Source organism: Neofelis nebulosa, chromosome 1, assembly GCF_028018385.1.
Source record: "Neofelis nebulosa isolate mNeoNeb1 chromosome 1, mNeoNeb1.pri, whole genome shotgun sequence".
Lineage (NCBI taxonomy): Eukaryota > Metazoa > Chordata > Mammalia > Carnivora > Felidae > Neofelis > Neofelis nebulosa.
Genome location: NC_080782.1, coordinates 130,696,630 through 130,716,477, shown reverse-complemented (window position 1 = coordinate 130,716,477; position 19,848 = coordinate 130,696,630). Strand labels below are relative to the sequence as shown.

General features: G+C 49.4%; 1 protein-coding gene and 2 long non-coding RNA genes across 9 annotated transcripts in view; 2 read left to right on the top strand and 1 right to left on the bottom strand.

The window, feature by feature from the left end:
* The first annotated feature begins 3,593 nt into the window (after nt 1-3,593).
* LOC131516091 (uncharacterized) lies at nt 3,594-6,702 on the top strand. The gene is made up of 2 exons (XR_009263860.1): nt 3,594-4,655; nt 5,164-6,702. It is a non-coding gene; the product is annotated as an uncharacterized LOC131516091 (long non-coding RNA).
* Nucleotides 6,703-19,848, bottom strand: part of SEPTIN8 (septin 8) — a 26,444-nt gene continuing 13,298 nt past the window's right edge. For 2 of the 7 annotated variants that reach the window (XM_058736687.1, XM_058736692.1), the window contains 7 exons: nt 19,396-19,582; nt 18,709-18,870; nt 18,029-18,125; nt 17,660-17,828; nt 17,305-17,437; nt 17,020-17,210; nt 6,703-8,027 (listed from right to left, as the gene is read on the bottom strand). In XM_058736687.1, the coding sequence (XP_058592670.1) occupies nt 7,862-8,027; nt 17,020-17,210; nt 17,305-17,437; nt 17,660-17,828; nt 18,029-18,125; nt 18,709-18,870; nt 19,396-19,582 (1,105 nt within the window). In that variant the 3' untranslated portion in view covers nt 6,703-7,861. Of the gene's footprint in view, nt 8,028-13,807; nt 14,494-17,019; nt 17,211-17,304; nt 17,438-17,659; nt 17,829-18,028; nt 18,126-18,708; nt 18,871-19,395; nt 19,583-19,848 lie in introns of those variants that run through there. The other 5 variants (XM_058736654.1, XM_058736647.1, XM_058736672.1 and 2 more) reach the window with 5 other exon arrangements.
* LOC131516087 (uncharacterized) lies at nt 7,954-8,919 on the top strand. The gene is made up of 2 exons (XR_009263854.1): nt 7,954-8,042; nt 8,697-8,919. It is a non-coding gene; the product is annotated as an uncharacterized LOC131516087 (long non-coding RNA).

Below are 19,848 nucleotides of genomic sequence, written 5' to 3'. Positions count from 1 at the left end.
TTGGCCATTATGAATATTGCCACTACAAGTTTCTGTGTGAACATGTTTCATTTCTCTTACATCTAATATGCCTGCAAGTGGAATTGCTGAGTCATTCAGTAACTGTAATGTTTAACATTTTGAGGAACTACTGAACTTTTCTCTACAATGGCCACACCACCAGCAATTTTTCATTCTCACCAGCAACATTATGAGGTTTACAATTCCACCACATCCTCAGCAACACTTGCTACTTTCTTGTTTTGTTTTGTGTTTTGTTTTTATAGTCATACTATTGGTGTAAAATAGGATCCTATTGCAGTTTTGATTTACAATTCCTTGATAACTAATGATGCATTTGCTTTCACCTGCTTATTGACTATTTGGACGTCTTCTTTGGAGAAGCGTCCGTGCAAATCCGTTGCCCATTTTATTTGTCTTTTCATGATTAAGTTGTAAGAGTTCCTTCTGTATGCTAAATACAAGTCCCTTTTGGGATACACAGTATGCATAAATTTTTCTCTGTGGGTTGTGTTTTTAATTTCTGGAGAGCATTCTTTGAAGCTCAAAAGTTTTTTGATTTAGATCACATACAATTTATATATATTTTTTCTTTTGCTGTTTCTTTCGTTGTGCTTTTGGTACATACCTAACAAACCATTTCCTAACCCAAGGTCATGCAGACTCATTCTTCTAAGAATTTTATAGTTTTAGCTCATACATTTAGATCTATGATGTATTTTGAATTATGTTTACATAATGGTGTGGTACAGGGATCCAGCCTCATTGTTTGCATATGAATATCCAGCTGTCCTATCACCATTTGCTGAAAAAACTATTCTTCCCTCCACTGAACCACTTGTAGCACCCTTGCCAAAAATCAGTTGATCATGAATGTGACTGTTGATTTCCAGACTCTCAATTCAATTCCATTGATCTAAATTTTTTTTTTCAACGTTTTTTTATTTATTTTTGGGACAGAGAGAGACAGAGCATGAACCGGGGAGGGGCAGAGAGAGAGGGAGACACAGAATCGGAAACAGGCTCCAGGCTCCGAGCCATCAGCCCAGAGCCTGACGCGGGGCTCGAACTCACGGACCGCGAGATCGTGACCTGGCTGAAGTCGGACGCTTAACCGACTGCGCCACCCAGGCGCCCCACAATTCCATTGATCTAAATGGCTAACCAAATGCCAGTACACCTTGATTGCTATAGGTTTGTAGTAGGTTTTGAAGTCATATAGTATGAGACCTCCATCTTTGTTCTCTTTTTTCAAGATTGTTTTGGCTATTGTGAATCCTTTGCATTTCCATGGAAACTTTAGAAACACCTTGTAAATTTCTGCAAAAAGCCATCTGGAAACTTAACAGGGATTATATTGAATCTATAGATCAATTTGGTAAGTATTGCCATTTTAACAATGCAAGTCTTTTAATCTATGAACATGGAATGCCTTTCCATTTATTTATGTCTTCTTTAATTTCTCTCAGTGATGTTTTGTCATTTCCAATATGTAAATAATGCAGTTTTTGGTTGTATTCTTGAATATTTTAGTCTTTTGTATGCTATTGAAAATGGAATTATTTTCTTTCTTTTTTTTTAAGTTTATTTATTTTGAGAGTGACAGAGAGTGTGAGCAGGGGAGGGGTAGAGAAAGAGGGAGAATCTCAAGCAGGCTCCACACTGTCAGCGCAGAGCCCACTGTGGGGCTCGATCCCACCAATCATGAGATCAAGTCCTGAGCCAAAATCAAGAGTTGGATGCTTAACCGACTGAGCCACCCAGGCATCCCTGGAATTATTTTCTTAATTTTATTTTCAGATTGCTCATTGATAGTGTATAAAAAATTGATTTTTTCTAGTACACTGACCTTGTACTCTGAACTTCCATGAACTTATTACTTCTAATAGTTTTTTTTAGCAGATTCCTTAGGATCTTCTATATACAAGATCTTTATTTCTTCACCTGAAAGATAATTTCATTAGATACACAATTCGAGGTTGGTAGCATTTTTCTCTCAACACTTTAAATATCTCGGCCCACATCTTGCTTGCATGATCTCTGAAGAGAACTGAAATGTAATTCTTATCTTTGCTCTTCTATAGGTAAGTTTCTTCCCCTCCCCGCCTCCAGCTTCTTTCAAAACTTTATCTTTGATTTTCTGTAGTTTGAATGATATGCCTAGGTATACTTGGGGGGCATTTATCCCACCTTGTGTTCTTTGAGATTCCTCGTTCTGTGGTTTGGTGTCTCATATTACCTGAGGAAATTCTCAGTCATCATCACTCCAAATATTTCTTCTATTCCTTTTTCTTTCTTCTCCTTCTGACATTCGCATATATTTTAATGTAAATTTAATGTAATGTAAATCTTAATGAAATATATCTCACGTAAAGAAAAGTGCACAAATCAAAAATGCACCGCTTGATCAGTTTTCGCAAGGCGAACACGTGTGTAATCAGCATCCAAATCAAGAAACAGAACATTACCAGCCCTGGAAGCTCCTTGTGTTCCTTCCCAGTCACTATCCACTGCCCTCTAACGGTAACCACTATCTTTTTTTTTTTTAACGTTTATTTATTTTTGAGACAGAGAGACAGAGCATGAATGGGGGAGGGTCAGAGAGAGGGAGACACAGAATCCGAAACAGGCTCCAGGCTCCGAGCTATGAGCACAGAGCCCGACGCGGGGCTCGAACTCACGGACCGCGAGATCATGACCTGAGCCGAAGTCGGCCACTTAACCGACTGAGCCACCCAGGCGCCCCGACCACTATCTTAACTCTTAACGTTACAGATTTCGTTTTTCTTGTTCTTATACTTTATATTAATGGAATTATACAGTATGACGTCTTTTGTCTCTGTCCCTCAACATTCAGTATTATGTTTGTGAGATTGTTTTCTTGTTGGGTGGAGCATTAGTCCATTCTTTTTCAATGTGGTGTAGTATTCCATAGTGTGAACATACAAAAATTTGTTTATTGCATTCAATTGCTGACGGACATTTGGGGCTATGACAACATTGCGTAGGTGTCTTTTTGATGCACATATATGAATTTCTGTTGAGCATATACTTAAAAGTGAAATCGCTGGGATTTCTATATATTCTGTTCATGTTTATTATCTGTCTCTCCTGGCTAGAATGTAAATTCCATGTCTGTGTTATTCACTGTTATGTCCTAACATTGTAGGCCTTCACTGAATAACTGCTGATGGGAAAAATGTATGCATGAAGGAACTACTTTGTGAGGCAGATTTTGCCTTTTTTTAAGAGTCGAAGTAAACAAGACTGAGAGCTCAAGTCCCATAAACGAGATCACACAGAGTCAGAATTCCATCTCAAGGGTGTCTGACTGAGGAGCGCTCCGGACGCTTCTCTACCTGGTCTTGTGTGCCGCAAAGCCCTACTGTGAAATAAGACGCAGGGTCTGCGGCCCGGTGAACTTCTCCAGGGCCGAAGTGCTCTCCAGGTGACGCATTCCGGGTTCGGGACTCCGGTCCTGGGGCTTCGGGCATCGGGTGGGGAAGAAGCGCTCAGCGGGAGGTGGGGGCGGGGAGTGAAAGAAGACGGAATCCTTCACCCACCGGCAAGCACTCCACGCGCCACAAGCCGTGAGCAAGTGTCAAAGCCCGGCGGGTTGGGAGTTCCAGGAGCTGCTGCGCGCCCGGGCTGGGGGTGGGCCCGCCGAACCCTCCCCGCCCCGGCGCGGCCCCAGCTGCAAGTCCCCCGCGTCGGGTTATAAAAGGCTGGCTATGGCGGGACCCAGACCCAGGAGCCGGCGCTCGCCATGGCCTCCGGCAGGCGGCTCCCCTCGCAATCTTCGGCCCCAGGGGGGAGATCAGAGCCGCGTTTGGGCGAAGCGGCCCGCGGCATTCTTCTCCCGCGGCCTTGGTGGAACCCGTAGCTCTCCGCGCCGTCACCGAGAGGACCCCGAGCTGCCTGTCCCGCTCTCGGTGCCGCGCCAGGTCCGCAGCTCCCGCGGCCACCCCCCAGGCCTCAACCCCGCGGGTGCCGTGCGAATGGGGACGCCCTCTGGATGAGCGCCGACTGGCCGCCCACCCGCAACTGGCCCTGGGCCGCGAGGCGCGCCTGTGGCGTGGCGGTCAACCCCAGATAGCGGGCCCCGCGGCCGGAGCCTTCCGGGAGCACGTTCACCCCCTTCCCCGCGCGAGCACAGGACGCGGCCGGGTTCCACCTGCGCCCGCGCCCAGGTGAGCAGCACCCTGGAGGCGGGGACCTTCACCAGGTGCGTGCCTTGCACGAGGCACGAGGCGGCGGTCGCTAGCCCCTCTCGCAGAGAGGACGCCTTTCTGGTAGGTGCTTCGGAAGAGGTCTTGAGTTGGGAAACTCTGCTTAGGACCAAAACGGGCGCGAGGACCATCTCAATCCGTGAGCCGCTGGGCAACACTCAGTCCCATCGCGGTTTAAGGTGCAGGGACGTCTCACATCCCCTATGGTGACCTTCAGCAGGCTTTTGTCCACACAGGCGAACCTACACTGGCCACCAACGACCTTTCCTGCCCTCCCCTACCCCTTCTTTCCAACAGGCTGAGATCTGCCACAAGGTCCAGGAAATCGTGTTTTCGCTCCTGGGGCTTAAGAACATTTTTAACTTCTCCCAAATTACTTTTAACCTGGCTCTCACTACCTTCAGCCGCCTACTGGTTTCAGTAAAGGTAGGGGCTCTGGGGGTGGTAATAGAGGGTGGGAGAAGAAACTGACCTCTGCCCTTGATTGCTGCCTGAGAGGTGCACTATCCCAGCTGCTTAGAGGCTCATAAACTAAGGGTTACATCCCATACCCAGCCTGTCTGGCTCAATGTTGTGTGGCTGTCCCTCTGAAGGGACCTAGCTGGGAAAGGACTTACTGTGTGATCATGTGGGTGTGTTTGTCTGGATCTTGCCATTGCAGCCTGTGGTCATGATGTGTTCCCCGAAATGGTGCTGTATTTCCCACCCTCATTCATCCCCCTAACAAGGGACTACTGACTAGCCACTGGTGCTTCTGAAATCAGGGGCATATTCACGGGTCAAATGTAAAACATGGCACTAACTGGTGGAAGAATACAATACATCTCTTTTTGAAGAAAGGAAAAAACTTAATTTCCCAAAGAAACCCACCGGTGCTTGACTACTTGTTCCTGGCATTCATATTCTGGTCAAATGTGTTTGTTCCATATTTCAGATAAGAGATTACTCCATTGTGTCATGATTACTTGCTTGAGACTTGCTGCCAAATTTAACGAAGAAGAGGAGGTAGGCATCCCTGGGAGTCCACTCTGGGCTGCTTTTGAAGTATAGGAGTGTTACACTGGAACATTCAGACTCCCAGAAAGGTATGTCCTTAGGAATAGTGGGCTTTTTAGAAAATGCATTAACTTCCCAGGATCTCTGCTTTGCTGCCTTTAGCCTTGTTGGACCTCACGACCCCATAATGGGCACTTAGAACAGCTGAATTCTCCTGGTCCAGCAAACCCAGAGGCCTGATCTCCTGGCAGATTTATCTTTATTGGTCGATGTCTGATGCCACCTCCCACTGAACAGAAACATTGGCTGTTGAGCTAGGAAAAAGGCCTCCCCAAACCATGTGCCATAACGTCCCCCCCTAGAAACCTGTTGAGACTTAAGGACTTGTCTGTGTCACTGAAGCTGCTCTTCAGAGACTTTGGGACCCTTCTCTTGAGAGGCAGGAGGGCCATGTGCCAGGGGTCGAGGAGATGCCCCCACAAGTGCTTCAGGCTTGCTTGAACTTGGCAGTTTCACTATAGTTTCTGTTCAGAAGATTCTCTCCCAATACCCTTTCCAGACCTCCCTCCTTCCATCTCCACAAACTTTCCCACTTTAGGGATAGTAAAGCCTGTCATTGCCATAGGGTTCCCCTTGGCCAAGTTCAGCGTCTGAAGGGTCAGAAAATATCGCTTGTGTGTCCAGTTCCAAACATTCAGTAAAAATGCTTTTAACCCCTGTCCATTACAATATAATGTGTGTTCCCATCCAACAAAGTTGCTTTTTTTTTCAACTAAAAATCAAGTAAATGACCCTTAAAATAAGTGTTTGTGGAGGTTATAATAGTAGTTGGCTTACCTAAAAAAGTAGACTGGTCTGTGTGGCACCTGGTACTTGAGTAAGTCTTATAAGTCCCTCTGGGAAAAAGTCCTTGTTTTTCCAGAACTGAACCGCCTTAAATCAAGGTTGAAGGAAACGTGGTTGCAGCTATGGTGTTGCCAAAACCACGGGAGATTTTGTGAGTGAGCCTGTCTAGTGCAGACCGGGAAGTTCAAAGACCTACTTTTGCTCTCTATGACAAGTAATCACCGTGGGGGTCGGGAACAGGAATGATAAGGATAAAAACCGTGGGTGAGTTCTTGCAGCTGAATGGGGGGGACACGGCACAGCCCCACCCTCGAAAGCACCTTTGGGCATGAGCTGGAGTGCATTTGTGGATCGAGGCCTGTTTGCACTGAAACACCATATTGTACACCTAAAATTGACCTCACACCATATGTTAACTACGCTGCAGTTAAAACAAAAACTTGTTTGCAGAGGGTGACCATGTGCCATTCACTACACGTTGTCATAACTACCTGGGACTTGACACATGGCCAAAATCTGACTTGGTGTTTCTGTCAGAAGCATTTTCTGTGGCATGTCACAAGAAGACAACTCTCCTAGGGTCACGGATGCCTGGTTCCCATGGATAAGAAAACAAGTTACCATGACATGATACAGGGCTTTGGCCTCTTTATTTTCTTTTTACAGTTAATTCCACGCATAAAAGACTTCATAAAGCACTACGGCTCTGGCTATACCCCGGGCGAGCTGCTGAGGGTGGAGCTGGCTATTTTGGACAGACTGCACTGGGACCTCTATATTGGGATACCGCTGGACTTCTTGACCATAGTGAGTACGAGGAGTTTGCAGAGTCTGCCCTAGACTCGTGTGCGCCTTTGGAACAGCTGTTCACAACATAGGATGGCAAAGCACAGGCGTGCACACATCCTTACACGTACCACAGTGAGGTGACCCACAGGGCTCATGACACACGTAAGAGGGAAAATGGAGATCTTAAATCCAACACAGTTCCACCAGACCCCCGCTTCTAAAAGACAATAGATTATAAAGATTTTTTTTGACGGCACTGTTGTGGTGAGTTTCTCTTTAAATACACACTGCAAAAATATTTAACTTTCCATTCTATGAATACTGTACATAAAAAGCTGTCTGCCTGTGCTACACTTTACACACATTCACTTAGCTGTCTTTATTCACCTACACACGATCCTTATTGAGGCTTTAGACCATATTGATCTGGCACTTAAAAAATATTGTATTAGTTGGTATTTTTTGAGTTGGGGAATGATGGTCATTCTTAAGGAATGATTCCGTTAGTAAGGCAAAATTATGCAATGGGAGATGTATGGAGTTTTGGTCGGTTAGGAAGCATGAAGATTAAATCACTAAGGGCTGTTTCATTCTGAAAACTGGCCATTGTTGCCAAGTTGCAGTATACAGATACAAGTAACTTTTCTGCTATCTTAATCTTGAATAGTATGCTTCTGTTTTTCAGAACTGAAACATTGTCATCTAGGTACTTTAAGCTCTTAATGACCATCCCAGGAAGCAGATTGTCTTTTCTCTCCAAGGTTGAAGCTCAGCTTGGCCACAGAATGAGTATTAAGCTTCAAGTCCCTTGTGGGACCATGGATGGGAATGGAAGGGGTTGGGAAACATCGGATGCTCCCTGATGGAAATTTAACTTGTTTGCACTTTTGGTCATTGATATATGAAAGGTATGGGGTTTTCTGTTCTAACATTAAAAACCACGGTCTCTAGTTCCATGCCCTGGTGGTCCTGGGCTGGCCCCACGTGGTGGAGCTGCTGCCTCAGAGGAATCCTTCCCTCCACGTCGCGTCCCTGACCAGGCAGCTGCAGCACTGTATGGCGGGCCACCAGCTGCTGCAGTTCAAGGGCTCCACACTGGCCTTGGTCATCATCACCTTAGAGTTGGAGAGGCTCATGCCCGACTGGTGTACTCCTATATCTGATCTGCTAAAGAAAGCACAGGTAGACATCAACTTTGCCCCGGACCAGGCTCTCGGTTTTGCCCCTTGAGCTGATGCACTCTGCCCCCAAAATGGTACGCATCACCCTTCTTGGCCCCTGTGGGCTCCAGATGTTCTGGCCACAATGACTCTGTGAAGAGTCTACCTAAGGCCTAGGCTTTGTACACTTGGCATACCCTCTGGATGAGTATGGGGTACATGTTCCCTTCACTGGACCAGTTGGGTGGGTTTCTTGACAGTGAAAAGAGCTTTATCTCAGTGGCAGCCCTTGTTGTCAAGAAGATGGGGTGAAGTCTGGGGCATGTGCCCAGCTCAGGAGGAAGCACCCCTGAGCTTAATATTGCAGCGTGTAAATCTCAGACCCCTCACCTTTTATCTGACTGTATGGTACCGGGTACTGGGGTACCATGAGGGAGGCACTGAAGGATCGGAGTCTCTGAGTATGGACAGGGTAAGATGGAAGGAAATGCATAGTTAGATGAATGACAGTTTTACTGAGGTTGGAGGTGGATGTCCCTGAGATGGTGGGGTTAATGCTCTTGAGCCAAACAGTTGGACCTTCCTGAAATTACTCTGTGCTAACATTTAAGCACTCACTATTTTATTTGGAATGTAAAATGGTTCTGTTTCAAGGATGACTCTATTTTAATTACAGGTCAGTAGTGAGCAGTTGAGCCACTGCAAGGAACTTGTAAAGCAGCACCTGAGAAGTTTGTAGTCCTCTTCCTGCTCAGACAACTTTGTTTCACTTCCCAGCCTCTGTGTCCCTACCCCAGTACCCTTTAGAGCATCATGGCAACCCCTTCTTGGTGGGATGCCTCTAAATTCTAGGCTTTATGGATCCTGTAACAATAAAGGAAGAAGGCACTGGAAGGCAACTGAGAAAAAGCTCCCGAGTCTTGAGAAGGCAGTAAGGAGAAAAAAGGCAGGTCGGGGTCCCTGTTGGGAAGGGTGGTCTGACAGATCAAGACCCTGCTCTCTTCTCTCCCATGGGTCCAAGACCAGCATGAATGAATGAATGGTCATACTGCAGCTTGGTTTTCCCTTCTTCTCCAGCATGGACTGGTAGGGGCCCCTAAGGGAACTGGAGGCAGGCCAGCAGTGGGCCTTGCTCAGGACCGAAGGGCCGGGCTGGTTCTGACTGACCAGCTTGTGCTGCTCCACCTACGGAGCTGGCCAGGTTCTGTCAGCTTCCCAGACTTCTGGGAAGTGTAGCACTTCAAGTGCCAATGACCCTGCCCATCATGGCAAAAATGGGACCGTTTCTCCAAATGAATGTCCCCTGACTTGGCCATGACTTAGGTCTTCTCTTCATAAGACCTGGATCATAAAGTATGCTTTGTTGAATGTACAGTAACTTGGTCAAGCTTCACACATGTTTGTCCTTTGTTACTTTTAAGCAAAGTAGTTTACTACCTTAGAGGAATTTTATGTTTAAGAATGATCTCAGCAGCTGACCCCTGATGGGGAAACATAGCTCTGAGAGCTTTAGGTCGAGATGAGCAGGTTCTGAGGCTGAGCCTGCTCCCAACACGGCACTGCTAGAAGGAGATGACTGGCACAGCCGTGAGGGAGAAGCCAGCTGTCTCTCGGGCAGCAGGACACTACAGAGCCATTGTCTGGGCCGGAGAGTCCAGCAGGCAGAGCTGCCCCCTGGAGCTGTGTAAGCAGCGTCGGGAACACGAATGACAGAACCACACATTTCACAGTGATTTCTGAAGTCTTGCCACCCTGAGCAGTTTTTTGTAAACAGGCTAAGCTGTGAGGAATATGACCTGCTGCTAGATGCAGAGAGGTCACAGACCAGGTAGACTATAACAGTGCGCGTATGAATCTCTACCTATTGTCCACACAAATTTGCCTGGTGGAGCTTCTGTAAAAATAAAGTTTAATTCCTTTCAACCTCATCAGAATCTTATTTTAAATGTATTGGATATCCAGCATTTAAACTCGATAGTCACATACACTTAGAATACCACCTCCTGGGTCCCAGCAACAGCTGTCTGTAGTCCAGCACCAATGGGGAGGCTGAGGCACAGCCTGCTGCTCACGGCAACCCCTCCCAGGGCCACAGCTGCCCCCTGCCTCCTTCCTTGCGCTGGGAGTGAGGACTGGGGGCGGGAGGAGCAGGGAGTACGGGCTCATGCTGAGCACCCACCCCAGCTCTGGCTCTCTCTGACTTTGGAGAACTGCAGGGAAGTCTTGACCTCTTAACTAGGGAGCTCTGAGTGGAAGCTGGGTCCTCAACACTAATCTCTCAGAGAAAGGAGAAGGTGGACCTGTGTGTGAACCTGTATTGAGAAAAGGGACAGCCCTGCTTCAGTAAACAGTATTGCTCTTTGAGAAAGCAAACTTCTGTGTTGCCAAGTACCACTTGGGAGTTTGAGAAAAGTTTTTAGGCTGTTGAGGCTCACCTTGGGATTCCAGGTCCCATCTTCCTCTCTCCCTCTCCCTCTCCCTCCCCCTCTCTTTTTAAGCAACTCCTATCCCACCTCAGATCAGAGATTGGGATTGTTGTGGTGGGAGAAGTATGGACACCATTTGTCTTGCTTTTGTCCCTGTCTACAGAAGGGGAGGGATTGGTGAAGGACTGTAGCTGCAGAAAATGGAGAGGAGAGAAGACACGGGCAGATGGGCTGAGAACAGAGTAGGGGAGCGTCCTGGGCCTTTTTAATACTTGTCCAAATATTACTTCCCCCAGATGGCTGAGCGAGCTGTACAATGCTGTTCCCTCTACCAATGTCACCTTTGTCTCCTCTGGTTTCCTGGAGGGTCTTTGTCCTTCAAAGCTCGGTGAAGACTTTGCTTCCCTGCTAGCTGACTCCCCACAGGGAGAGCTGAGCTGAACGTTCATTAGGGGTGTCTGCACACAAGTCTCTCCGGTGTGCTGTCACCTCCCTGACCTGAGTCTCCCTCTCCTTGTTTTGGTCTTCCCAGTGATGAACCTAGTGCCCAGTAGAGAAAGCTCCTCTGCAAATGAATCCACAAGCTTGTCATCGCTTCCCTCCACCACTGGTCTTCCCTTTCTCAGCCAAATATCCACCTACCAGGGCATCCCACCTCTACCAAACCATCTCAGGTCCACCAACCCACACTTTTGTGTGTCAAACTGCACACTTCAATTGTGGCTACATTTTCACTATAAGTCCATCATCCCACTGGGTTGCCAAGTAGCAACTGTAGCTCAGGAATCAAGGGTACGGGCTACCAATAATCAAATCTCAATTCCACCAGTTAACTAACTGTGTGACCCTGGGTAATTACTCTACCTCTCTGCCTTACCTATAAAATGGGGGGGAAATAGTACCTGATCTTGGGATTATTATGAATATTAGAGGAATTAATGCACGTAATGCAATTCAGAACAATGCCTGACACACCATAAGAACTCAGATGTTAGTTGTCCCATGTCAAGCCTCTTCCACAAGGATGTAAACTCTTAAAAGGCAGCCCTTCCCTTCTCTCGTGGCCTGCACCCACTCACACACGCTGAAGATTGATGGACCATAGGCTCTCTCCTAACTATGACTCTTTCCTCCATCCCACACCCATTCCAGAGCTTTTCACAGATGCCCACAGCAGGAGTCACTATCGAAACACAACTCCTATAGAAGCTGGCCAACCCCACAAAGTTCACAGAAAAGACAAGCTGTGTTTTACCACAGTCGTAGCAGATTAATAGGCTAGGAAACATGTTAAATCAGAAAAGCTACTGCCCAAAAAAGACACCACAAAAACTCAAAATAAATGCAAAATTTAATGGGGAAAAAAAAAGAGTACAAAGTGAATGGAAAGGAACAAAAACAGTCAATGTATGAAGGAGTAAATGAATTAACAGGTGAAGCAGTTTTAGAAAAGCATGTTAACGTAACAGACGAGCAAGCCACACTTCCCTTGGGCCTCTTATCCAGTAATATGAGCCCCACTTAACGAGCACCCACACACAGACACATGGAAACATATATGCAGTCAGTCTGCACAATTACAAACCACCTCAATTCGGGTTACCCATCACCAGGGTAACCATTCATGCCGGTTCGCCTGAGACCGTTCCAGCTTACACCTGTTGATCTGGCATGATTATTAACAGGACCTGCTTTCACTCTGAAAAGTCTCAGTTTGGACAATAAATTACATGATTCTACCCAAAACCAACGTAGCTCATGAGAGACATGATCATAAATGCCAGCATGACCCCACGGACAGTCCTAATAATGCCAAAAGATTCTGAAAAGAAGAGGCAAATCAGATCCTGCCTACAAGGGTCACATCCCTCACGGGGTAGCTTGTTAAATAACAGCACGTTTTAAGCTCATTTTGTGCATCAAGGATTAATTTGGTCTCAGCTGAAGATGATAAACTTACAAACACAAATAGCCCAGGGAGAGAAGGGTGGCAAGGCTCACTAGAGCCGATGGTACCTGTGGAAGCAGCTCAGATCCCAGAAAGTTTAAGAGTGACAGGTCTCCCGAGAGATGCTGGGAAGCCCTGCACCCATAGGAAGGTAACCAGCCACAGTTCCGACCTTCCAGTATGCCCGAGCTGCAGCCCACAGGCTGTGGTGAATGGGTGGCAGGAACTGTCCACTCCAGAGTCCCCAAATCGGCCCGTGAACCAGGAATCTCTGTTTCTTATATAACCAGCGAATCCTCTGGGTCACTGAGCCTCATCTTCAGAAATACATTAGCTGACAGAAGCGATCTTACAGGTCATGCCTCAGCCAAAATGAATACATTCTCACACATATAATCCCCCTAAAGTCAAGCCACCGACAGTCCACATGTGCCTTAGGTATACGCTGATTTGCCTTTTGAATGCCCACACTGAAGCCCCTTACAATCTGGATCCACCCCTGGTCACGGCATGACACTTTGAGCAGTTGCACTCCGGACATCCGTAAGACCTTCTCTGCTCCTGGTGAGGAGGACAAGGCTGCCTTTGTCCTGCCGTGCCTCTGGAGACACACACACGGCTCGCCCCTCCTCCCCACTCTGAATGGAGCCCCATCTCAGAAGGGCAGGACGAAGCCAGGACTTGGTCCCGGAAATCAGTAAAGCAGGCCAAGGCAGAAAGGGGGAAACAGCGATGGGAAGGAGGACAGAGGACATGAAAAACAAACGACCAATCCGACAATAAATTAGCGCGACTTCCCAAGGCTTCCGACTAGGGAGTGCACTAGACTGTGAGCTGCCTGAGGGCAGGGCTGCGTGTTATTCTGAGTACACTGTATCTAGCACAGTGCTCCATCAACATTAAATGAAATCCTTTCATCTACTCATTTTTTATCTATTTCATCACACCATATTCTCAGCCCTGATACTCGCAGTGGCTCGCAGACCAACAGGAACATCGGAGAATCAATACTGCCAGTACTTCCTCACAATGATCCCCTGAAGAACGCAGTGGAGGTGGGAAAGCTCCTTGGCTGGTAGTGTTTTCTTAAATAGTCCACATACATCAGACACCTTCGTGTCTTTGCCTTGTGAGTCGGCCAGGAAAACAGAAAACAACGACCTTGAGATAAAAAAACGACCTTTTCCCGGCAGAGTACTCTTTGCATTAGGAATATGCAGGATTGGTTTGGGGGGGGGTCTTAGTTGGAGTCAAACACTTAACACACACGTGGAGTGGTCCCTGTGTATGGGTAGCACCTGTGGAGCACACAGACAACGGCTTTGGGCTGCTGTTCCATTTACGTCCACATTTAAAACACTGCATGTGGTCTCCTTCGTGTCCCACTTTCATCCATAAAGAAATTCCAAACACTGTCATCACAGGATGTTTATTACCCACCTCTCCCTAAATATTATAGGGATACTTTATACATAAGAAAGGTTTAGAGATATTTTTAGTTTTTAAAAAATGAGGGAATCTGGGTTACTTATGAAAATAACGGGAGAGGATATTATTTGTCTTTACGCTTGTGCCAAAATAAATTTAGAAGTATCTTAAAAGTTATTATTGAAATTAAGCTCTAGGTTAGAAAAATTAAACTGAGGGGGAATCGAGCGAATTTTGCAGCATGTATACCAGACCACGCGGCCACACCTAGGGCACCGCGTGAGTTGCCATCTTGACGCTGAACAATTAGGCCGAGCATCGCCGGCTGGGGCCTTCGCTAGAACGGCACATAACTGCTCCGTCAAGGAATAGTGACACTGTAAATGGAAGACCAGCCACTGGCTCTGAAAAAAATAAACCTTGTCAGTTTTGGATTCCAGCATTCATGGCTTTGACGTGTTTGCATAGAGAGGGTGGCCCACCAGGCCCAGGGCAGCCTGGGGTGGGGGTAGGGGACAAAGCAAGGCTGTAAACACTGGAGTCTGTACCGGCTCCCAGTCCGTCCTCACACCATGTTATGGGAGAAGAAGGGTCACAAGGTGTAACTCAAGCAACTTAACACATGAAAGTCTAAAGTCCGCTCTTGACATGTAAGTCTGTGCGTGCGTTAACTGAAAAATAAAAATAAAACAAACAAAACAAAAACAGACACATTAAAAGATACGCAGACGACCAAATCAAACAGAAACAAAAGAAAGCAAGTTGGCTGCTGGGAAAGGGCAGTCAGTTTGGCATTTATGGCGAGCAAAGCAGAGAATTTGCTTTAGTTTGTGGCATTCCAGGCTGAGGGTCAAGATCTGATTGGGAAGTAATTTTGCAAAAATGGATTAAAATCTAAAGACCAAGTATAACCAATCAAAGCAATCCAACTCAGTGGTCATGAAAAACCACCCCCCCCCCCCCCCCCACCCAGAAAGCGCTCCTCACATACCCCATTCCCCTGACCAGGACAGGAGGAAGGGGCACTCCGGGCCACCTCACCTACCCAACTCCTGGCCTCACAAGGCCAGCATGGGAGGAGAGGTCTCTCCCGGAGGCCAAACTGACTGAAGCTTTCTGGCATGTCCAGCAAGCAGAAAAGACCTGTTTCCCAGACCCAGGCCACACTGGGAAGGCAGGGAGACCCGACACCACAGATGAACTCTCACCCCGAGAGCTGTGCTGCTGCCCTTGCAGCCAGCCTGCACCCAACCTCCTGGCCCTGACCTGGCCACACGTCCGTGTCTTCAGTGTCTGAGTAGTTTCTCCATAGTTTATCTCCTAGGAGATTCTGCCTGTCTTTTCTGAAACAAGATGGCCCAGACCAAGCTGGCAGGGAGCAGGGCACAGTCTCTTTAGATGCCAACACCTGGGATGTAGACCCACACACCCCTTTCCAGGAGAAACTGGATTCTTAGCCACTAGCTTGAAACCCACAGAGATTCCAATTCACAGAGCCCCAAGGCTCACCAAGCCAAGAGCTGGACATGAGGCTGGGGCTGGAAGCAAATGCAAAGCAGAGAGCAAATTCACACGGTTGAGGGAAATGTGGGGCTAGGGTCCTCCCTGGGGACAGGCAGGGTGTCATCTCTGCCAACAGTGCCAGCAGATGGGGTGGGACACACCAGGAAGCAGGACGAGGGAGACTATAGAAAGGAGGGAGGGTGGGGAGGGTCTGTCCCAAAGCAGAGGACAGGCCTTAGGAATAAGAACTAGCATTCATTCCTAAATGCCTGGCTTTGTCCCCCTCATCTCTCCCAGGAAGCAGCTCAAGAAGGTTTTTTTCCTCAGATGTCTCTGTGCTTATGTGCCCTGGGGGCTGTGTGTGTTGGATGACAAGTGCCTGAGTCTGTGCATGTGACAGGGCTGGAGTGAGAGTAAGACTGTGTGCATGGGTGTATGTGCGCTAGGGAATGGCAATACTAGGGGCGGGGAGAGTGCTGATGCCACAAGCAGCGTCCCAGAGCCACGGCTGGCTACCTGCTGCATGGCCTTAACCACAAGCCTCCACTGCCACCAGGGAAAGAAGGGCTTGAACACACACATTCCCAAACATTCCAAGAAGACATGAATGTCCAAGAAACTCGAGAATGAGGACAAAAATGGAATCATCTGCTTAGTTCCTCAGCTGATAAGCGAAAGATGGTATCTGACCCAGGCCAGGGGCAGGGAGAAGCAGGGATGGACGAGATCCCACAGCGTGATGAGGTACGGGACACTGAATGAAGTAGTGTGGAGGAGGGAGACCCCCTAGGAACCAGGGCATCTGGACTCTGGCTGAGAGTGTGGAAAGAGGCTTTGAAAAAGGCTGAGGAGAAATGACTCGGAGTTGCCCCCACCTGGCTAAGAGGTTCACTGCACTGCAGGAGGCTGGAAGCCTCCTGTCCTCTCTCTTCCAACTCTAACTTCTACTTGAAGGGCAGCTCCTCTCTGGAGCAGGACTCCCAGAGCCCCTTCAGGGAGCTGGTGTCCTTCCTTCCACCAGGCAGTGAGCAGAGTGCCCGGGGGCCAGTGCTGCCTGGGCTCAAGCATCCACCTGCCAACCAATGTAGGTCCCACATCCACTGTAGAGCCTAAGGGGGATGCACCACGCTGCCCAAGCAAAAACCACAGGAGATTTTGGAATCTGGAAATGCAGACATTCACGGGTCCTGCCCCTCTCTGGGCTTGAAAGACCTTCCCTGAGACCTCTATACCCTTTTAGGCCTGTGTGGCCCGGACTTCACCATCCCAGCTCTGAGGGGGCGGCAGGAGGGGGAGAGAGAGAGAGAGAGAGAGAGAGAGAGAGAGAGACAGAGACAGAGACAGAGACAGAGACAGGAAGAAAGAAACAGAGACAGAGCCTGAGACAGAGCCAGGAAAGAGAGAGACAGAGAGGAATAGAGAATCGGTGGGGGGGGGGGGGGGGGTAACAAGGGGTTACCTGTGCAAGACAGAGCATGCACAAATACCCAGTATCCTGAGATATCAAGCTCACCAGTGAGAAGAAAAGAAAGGAGGGCAAGAATGAAGTGGGAAAGCGGGTGGGACTGAGAGCCAAATGGTGACTAGGCAGAGCATGGGCGAGAACCAAAGTAGACTCAAGGAGCCAAGAGTAGGACAGAGTGGGTGCCCAGGAGGGAGCAAGAGCCAGCGTGGGCAGGAGGCCCACCACCTACTTCTTCTTGTCCTTGTCCTTCCTCAGAGGCTGCTGCGAGGTGGCGTGCAAGGCCTGGGACTGCAGGGCCTCCACCGCGGCCTTTCTGCGGTTGAAGGCGCTAGTCTCCTCCTCCAGCTCCCTGCGCTTCTCCTCCACCTTGCGCTTCTCCTCCTGGTGGACCCGCTTGAGGTGCTCAAACTTCTCGTGCAGCTGGGAGCAGAGGAGGAACAGGGGCTTCCTGTGAGCCTGGCCAGGCCCCGCCCTCCCTCACCTGGCCTCTCCCAGACCTGGAGCCCACACGTACCTCCCTCTCCTTCTCCTTCAGCTCCAGCTCTGTCTCCTTCACTTTGTTGACGAACATCTGCCTCATCTCTTCCTCCTTCCTCTGCAGCTCACTCAGGAACTCCTTGCGCTTGGCCTCGTAAGTCTCCTGCAGACTGTGGAGACACACAGACAAGAGGCCAAGGGTGGGATTGCAGCGGGACGGGATGGGAGAAGGGGGATCACTTGGGCACAGGAGGGGTGTGGGGGTGCCGGGGTCCCCATGCCCCTCCCCCTGGCTCATGAGACACCCCCCCACCCCCACCAGGCACAGCTGCCAGCATGGCAAATCTGGCCGTGGCTGTGGAGATGGGCTCACGCCCCACGCAGGATGTCACCTGAAGGGCTGGCTGTCACCATCGCTGTCCTGGAAGCCCATCTCCTCCAGCTTGCAGCGCCGGTACAGCTCGTAGTGCCGACTGTGGGTCTGTTCTCGGAGGTCCTCCATGTTCACTCTGATCAACATCTCCCGGAGCTTCACAAAGTCACAGTGGTTCTCATTCTCCACTGAAAGCATAGGGCCCGTGGGGCATCAGGTGAGCACACACACAGGTGGGCACAGGGAGGAAAGGACACAGGAACAGCAGTCAAGTGTTCCAGGCCGACTCCATTGGCAGCACAGGCACTGGACAGTCAAAGGGAGGACACAGACCAGGAGACTGAGTTTAGGCCCACCACCTGGGGATGTGCTCCCTCTAGTCACTTACCCTGCACCACTCCCCATGGGTACTGCCGTGCTCGGACCAGCTTGTTCCCCACCTTCACCTCCTCAGTGCTGCCTACCACAGCGAAGGGCAAGTGCGCCTGGAAAGGAGCCCAAGTATGGGTGAGCATTGGGTGGACAGACTAATGGACAGACCCTCCCTCACTATCCTGGACCCCAGGGAAGGGATGCCACACCTGAACAAGGCATGGCCAGATGCTTGCTTCCTGGCTCTCTTTTGGAGAAGTATCCTAAGGCCTCCAAATAGGAGAGCAGGCTGAACCTGCACCCCCATCTTCCTCACATTTGAGGGGTTCTTTCAGACCTTGGGCTCCCTAGGGGCCATTAGAAGCTCCCTCACAGGACCTGCAAACCTGGCTTTCCTCCACGTTCCCAAGCTCTGGCATCTTACCTGCTTACTCCTACAGGTTTCAGTTCCTGCCCTGCATCCTTATCTTGTGAAACTTAAGCGTGGGAAAGGCCCAGCACCAGCCCAATACCAATTCCTCCCATCTCCTGGCCGTAGGACGTAGGACTGGCTGGCTTCCAGATGCCCACCCACGCGTCTTTCCTGAATCCTGGAAATCCTGGGGAATCCTGGGGGAGCCAGAGTCTCTGGGGCTGCCACAGATCTATGCTGGCTCCAAGCCCCCTCTGGCCCTGAGGCCAGTGCCCAATGCTCACGTTCATGACTGCGTTAATCTCGGCAACAGCCTCATCATCAGTGGGAAACTGGTAGATCTGAACCCCATTGCTGACCAGCTCGCCCATGATCTTGATCTTGAACTTGTGGAGCTCACTCTTGGAGATGGTGTCAGCCTTGGCAATGATGGGAATAATGTTCACCTGCCAGGATGAGGGGTGAGGGGCAGCAGGTTAGTTCTCCCTGACTGTGGACAGCCCTGCCCAGGCCACATCCCCAGGCAGAAAGGCAGGAGGCCAGAGACATGGAGCTGCTCCCATGGGCAGCCCTAGCCTGAACCCAGCCACCTGGGGCCTTTCTAATGGGTGGTACCAATTGACTATGGGGCTTCTTACAGCCCTGGTTCCCTCAAACCACCTTCTAGCCCTAAAAACTAGTCCTCTGGGCAAACCCAGCTTTGGTTTTTAAATAAGAAATAATTCAGCTAGAAGAAAGGGGCTCAGGACCAGACTAAGGAGACAGAGCTCTACAGAAAGAACCCAGAGTGATGAGGGCCCACTGGAGCAGTAGGGAAAAGGCAAGAGAAAACAGGACCAAGCCCAGGAGCTATCTGCAGGCCCCTAAGCAGCAGAGCCCCTGAGGACCACAGTAGACAGTCACACTGCAGCCCCCAACTCAGCGGAGGACCATGAAGCCCACGGAACAAGTTTGGGGGGCAGGGTGTGTACCTTGCTGTCTAGTTTCTTCATGGTCACCAGATCCAGGGACTTGAGGGAGTGCCCAGTGGGCGTGATAAAGTAGAGGCAGACATGGACCCTCGTGTCGTGGTAGTCGAAGAGTGAGCGGCGGATCTTCAGCTCCTCCTGCAGGTAGTTTTCAAACTGCGCGTCGATGTAGTCAACTATGGGCCTGTAACTAGAGACAGCTCCATCACTCCTGAGGCAGGCACTGAGCCGCAGGGCGCGGGCCGCCCCCAACCTGCTCTCTGTAGGGACAAGCGGCTTCAGTCTGGGGTTCCCTGTCTGGGTATAGGTGGCTGACCCTGTCTCCTAACCTCCAAAGGGGTCCTTGGGACCTCTGGCCCCCCATAGAGTGGAGGGCTTGCCGATTAGTGTGGGAGCAACTAGGAATTAAGGGTGCTTGGGCAGAGCGTTAGAACAGAGCCCACCATGGGGGGAGGG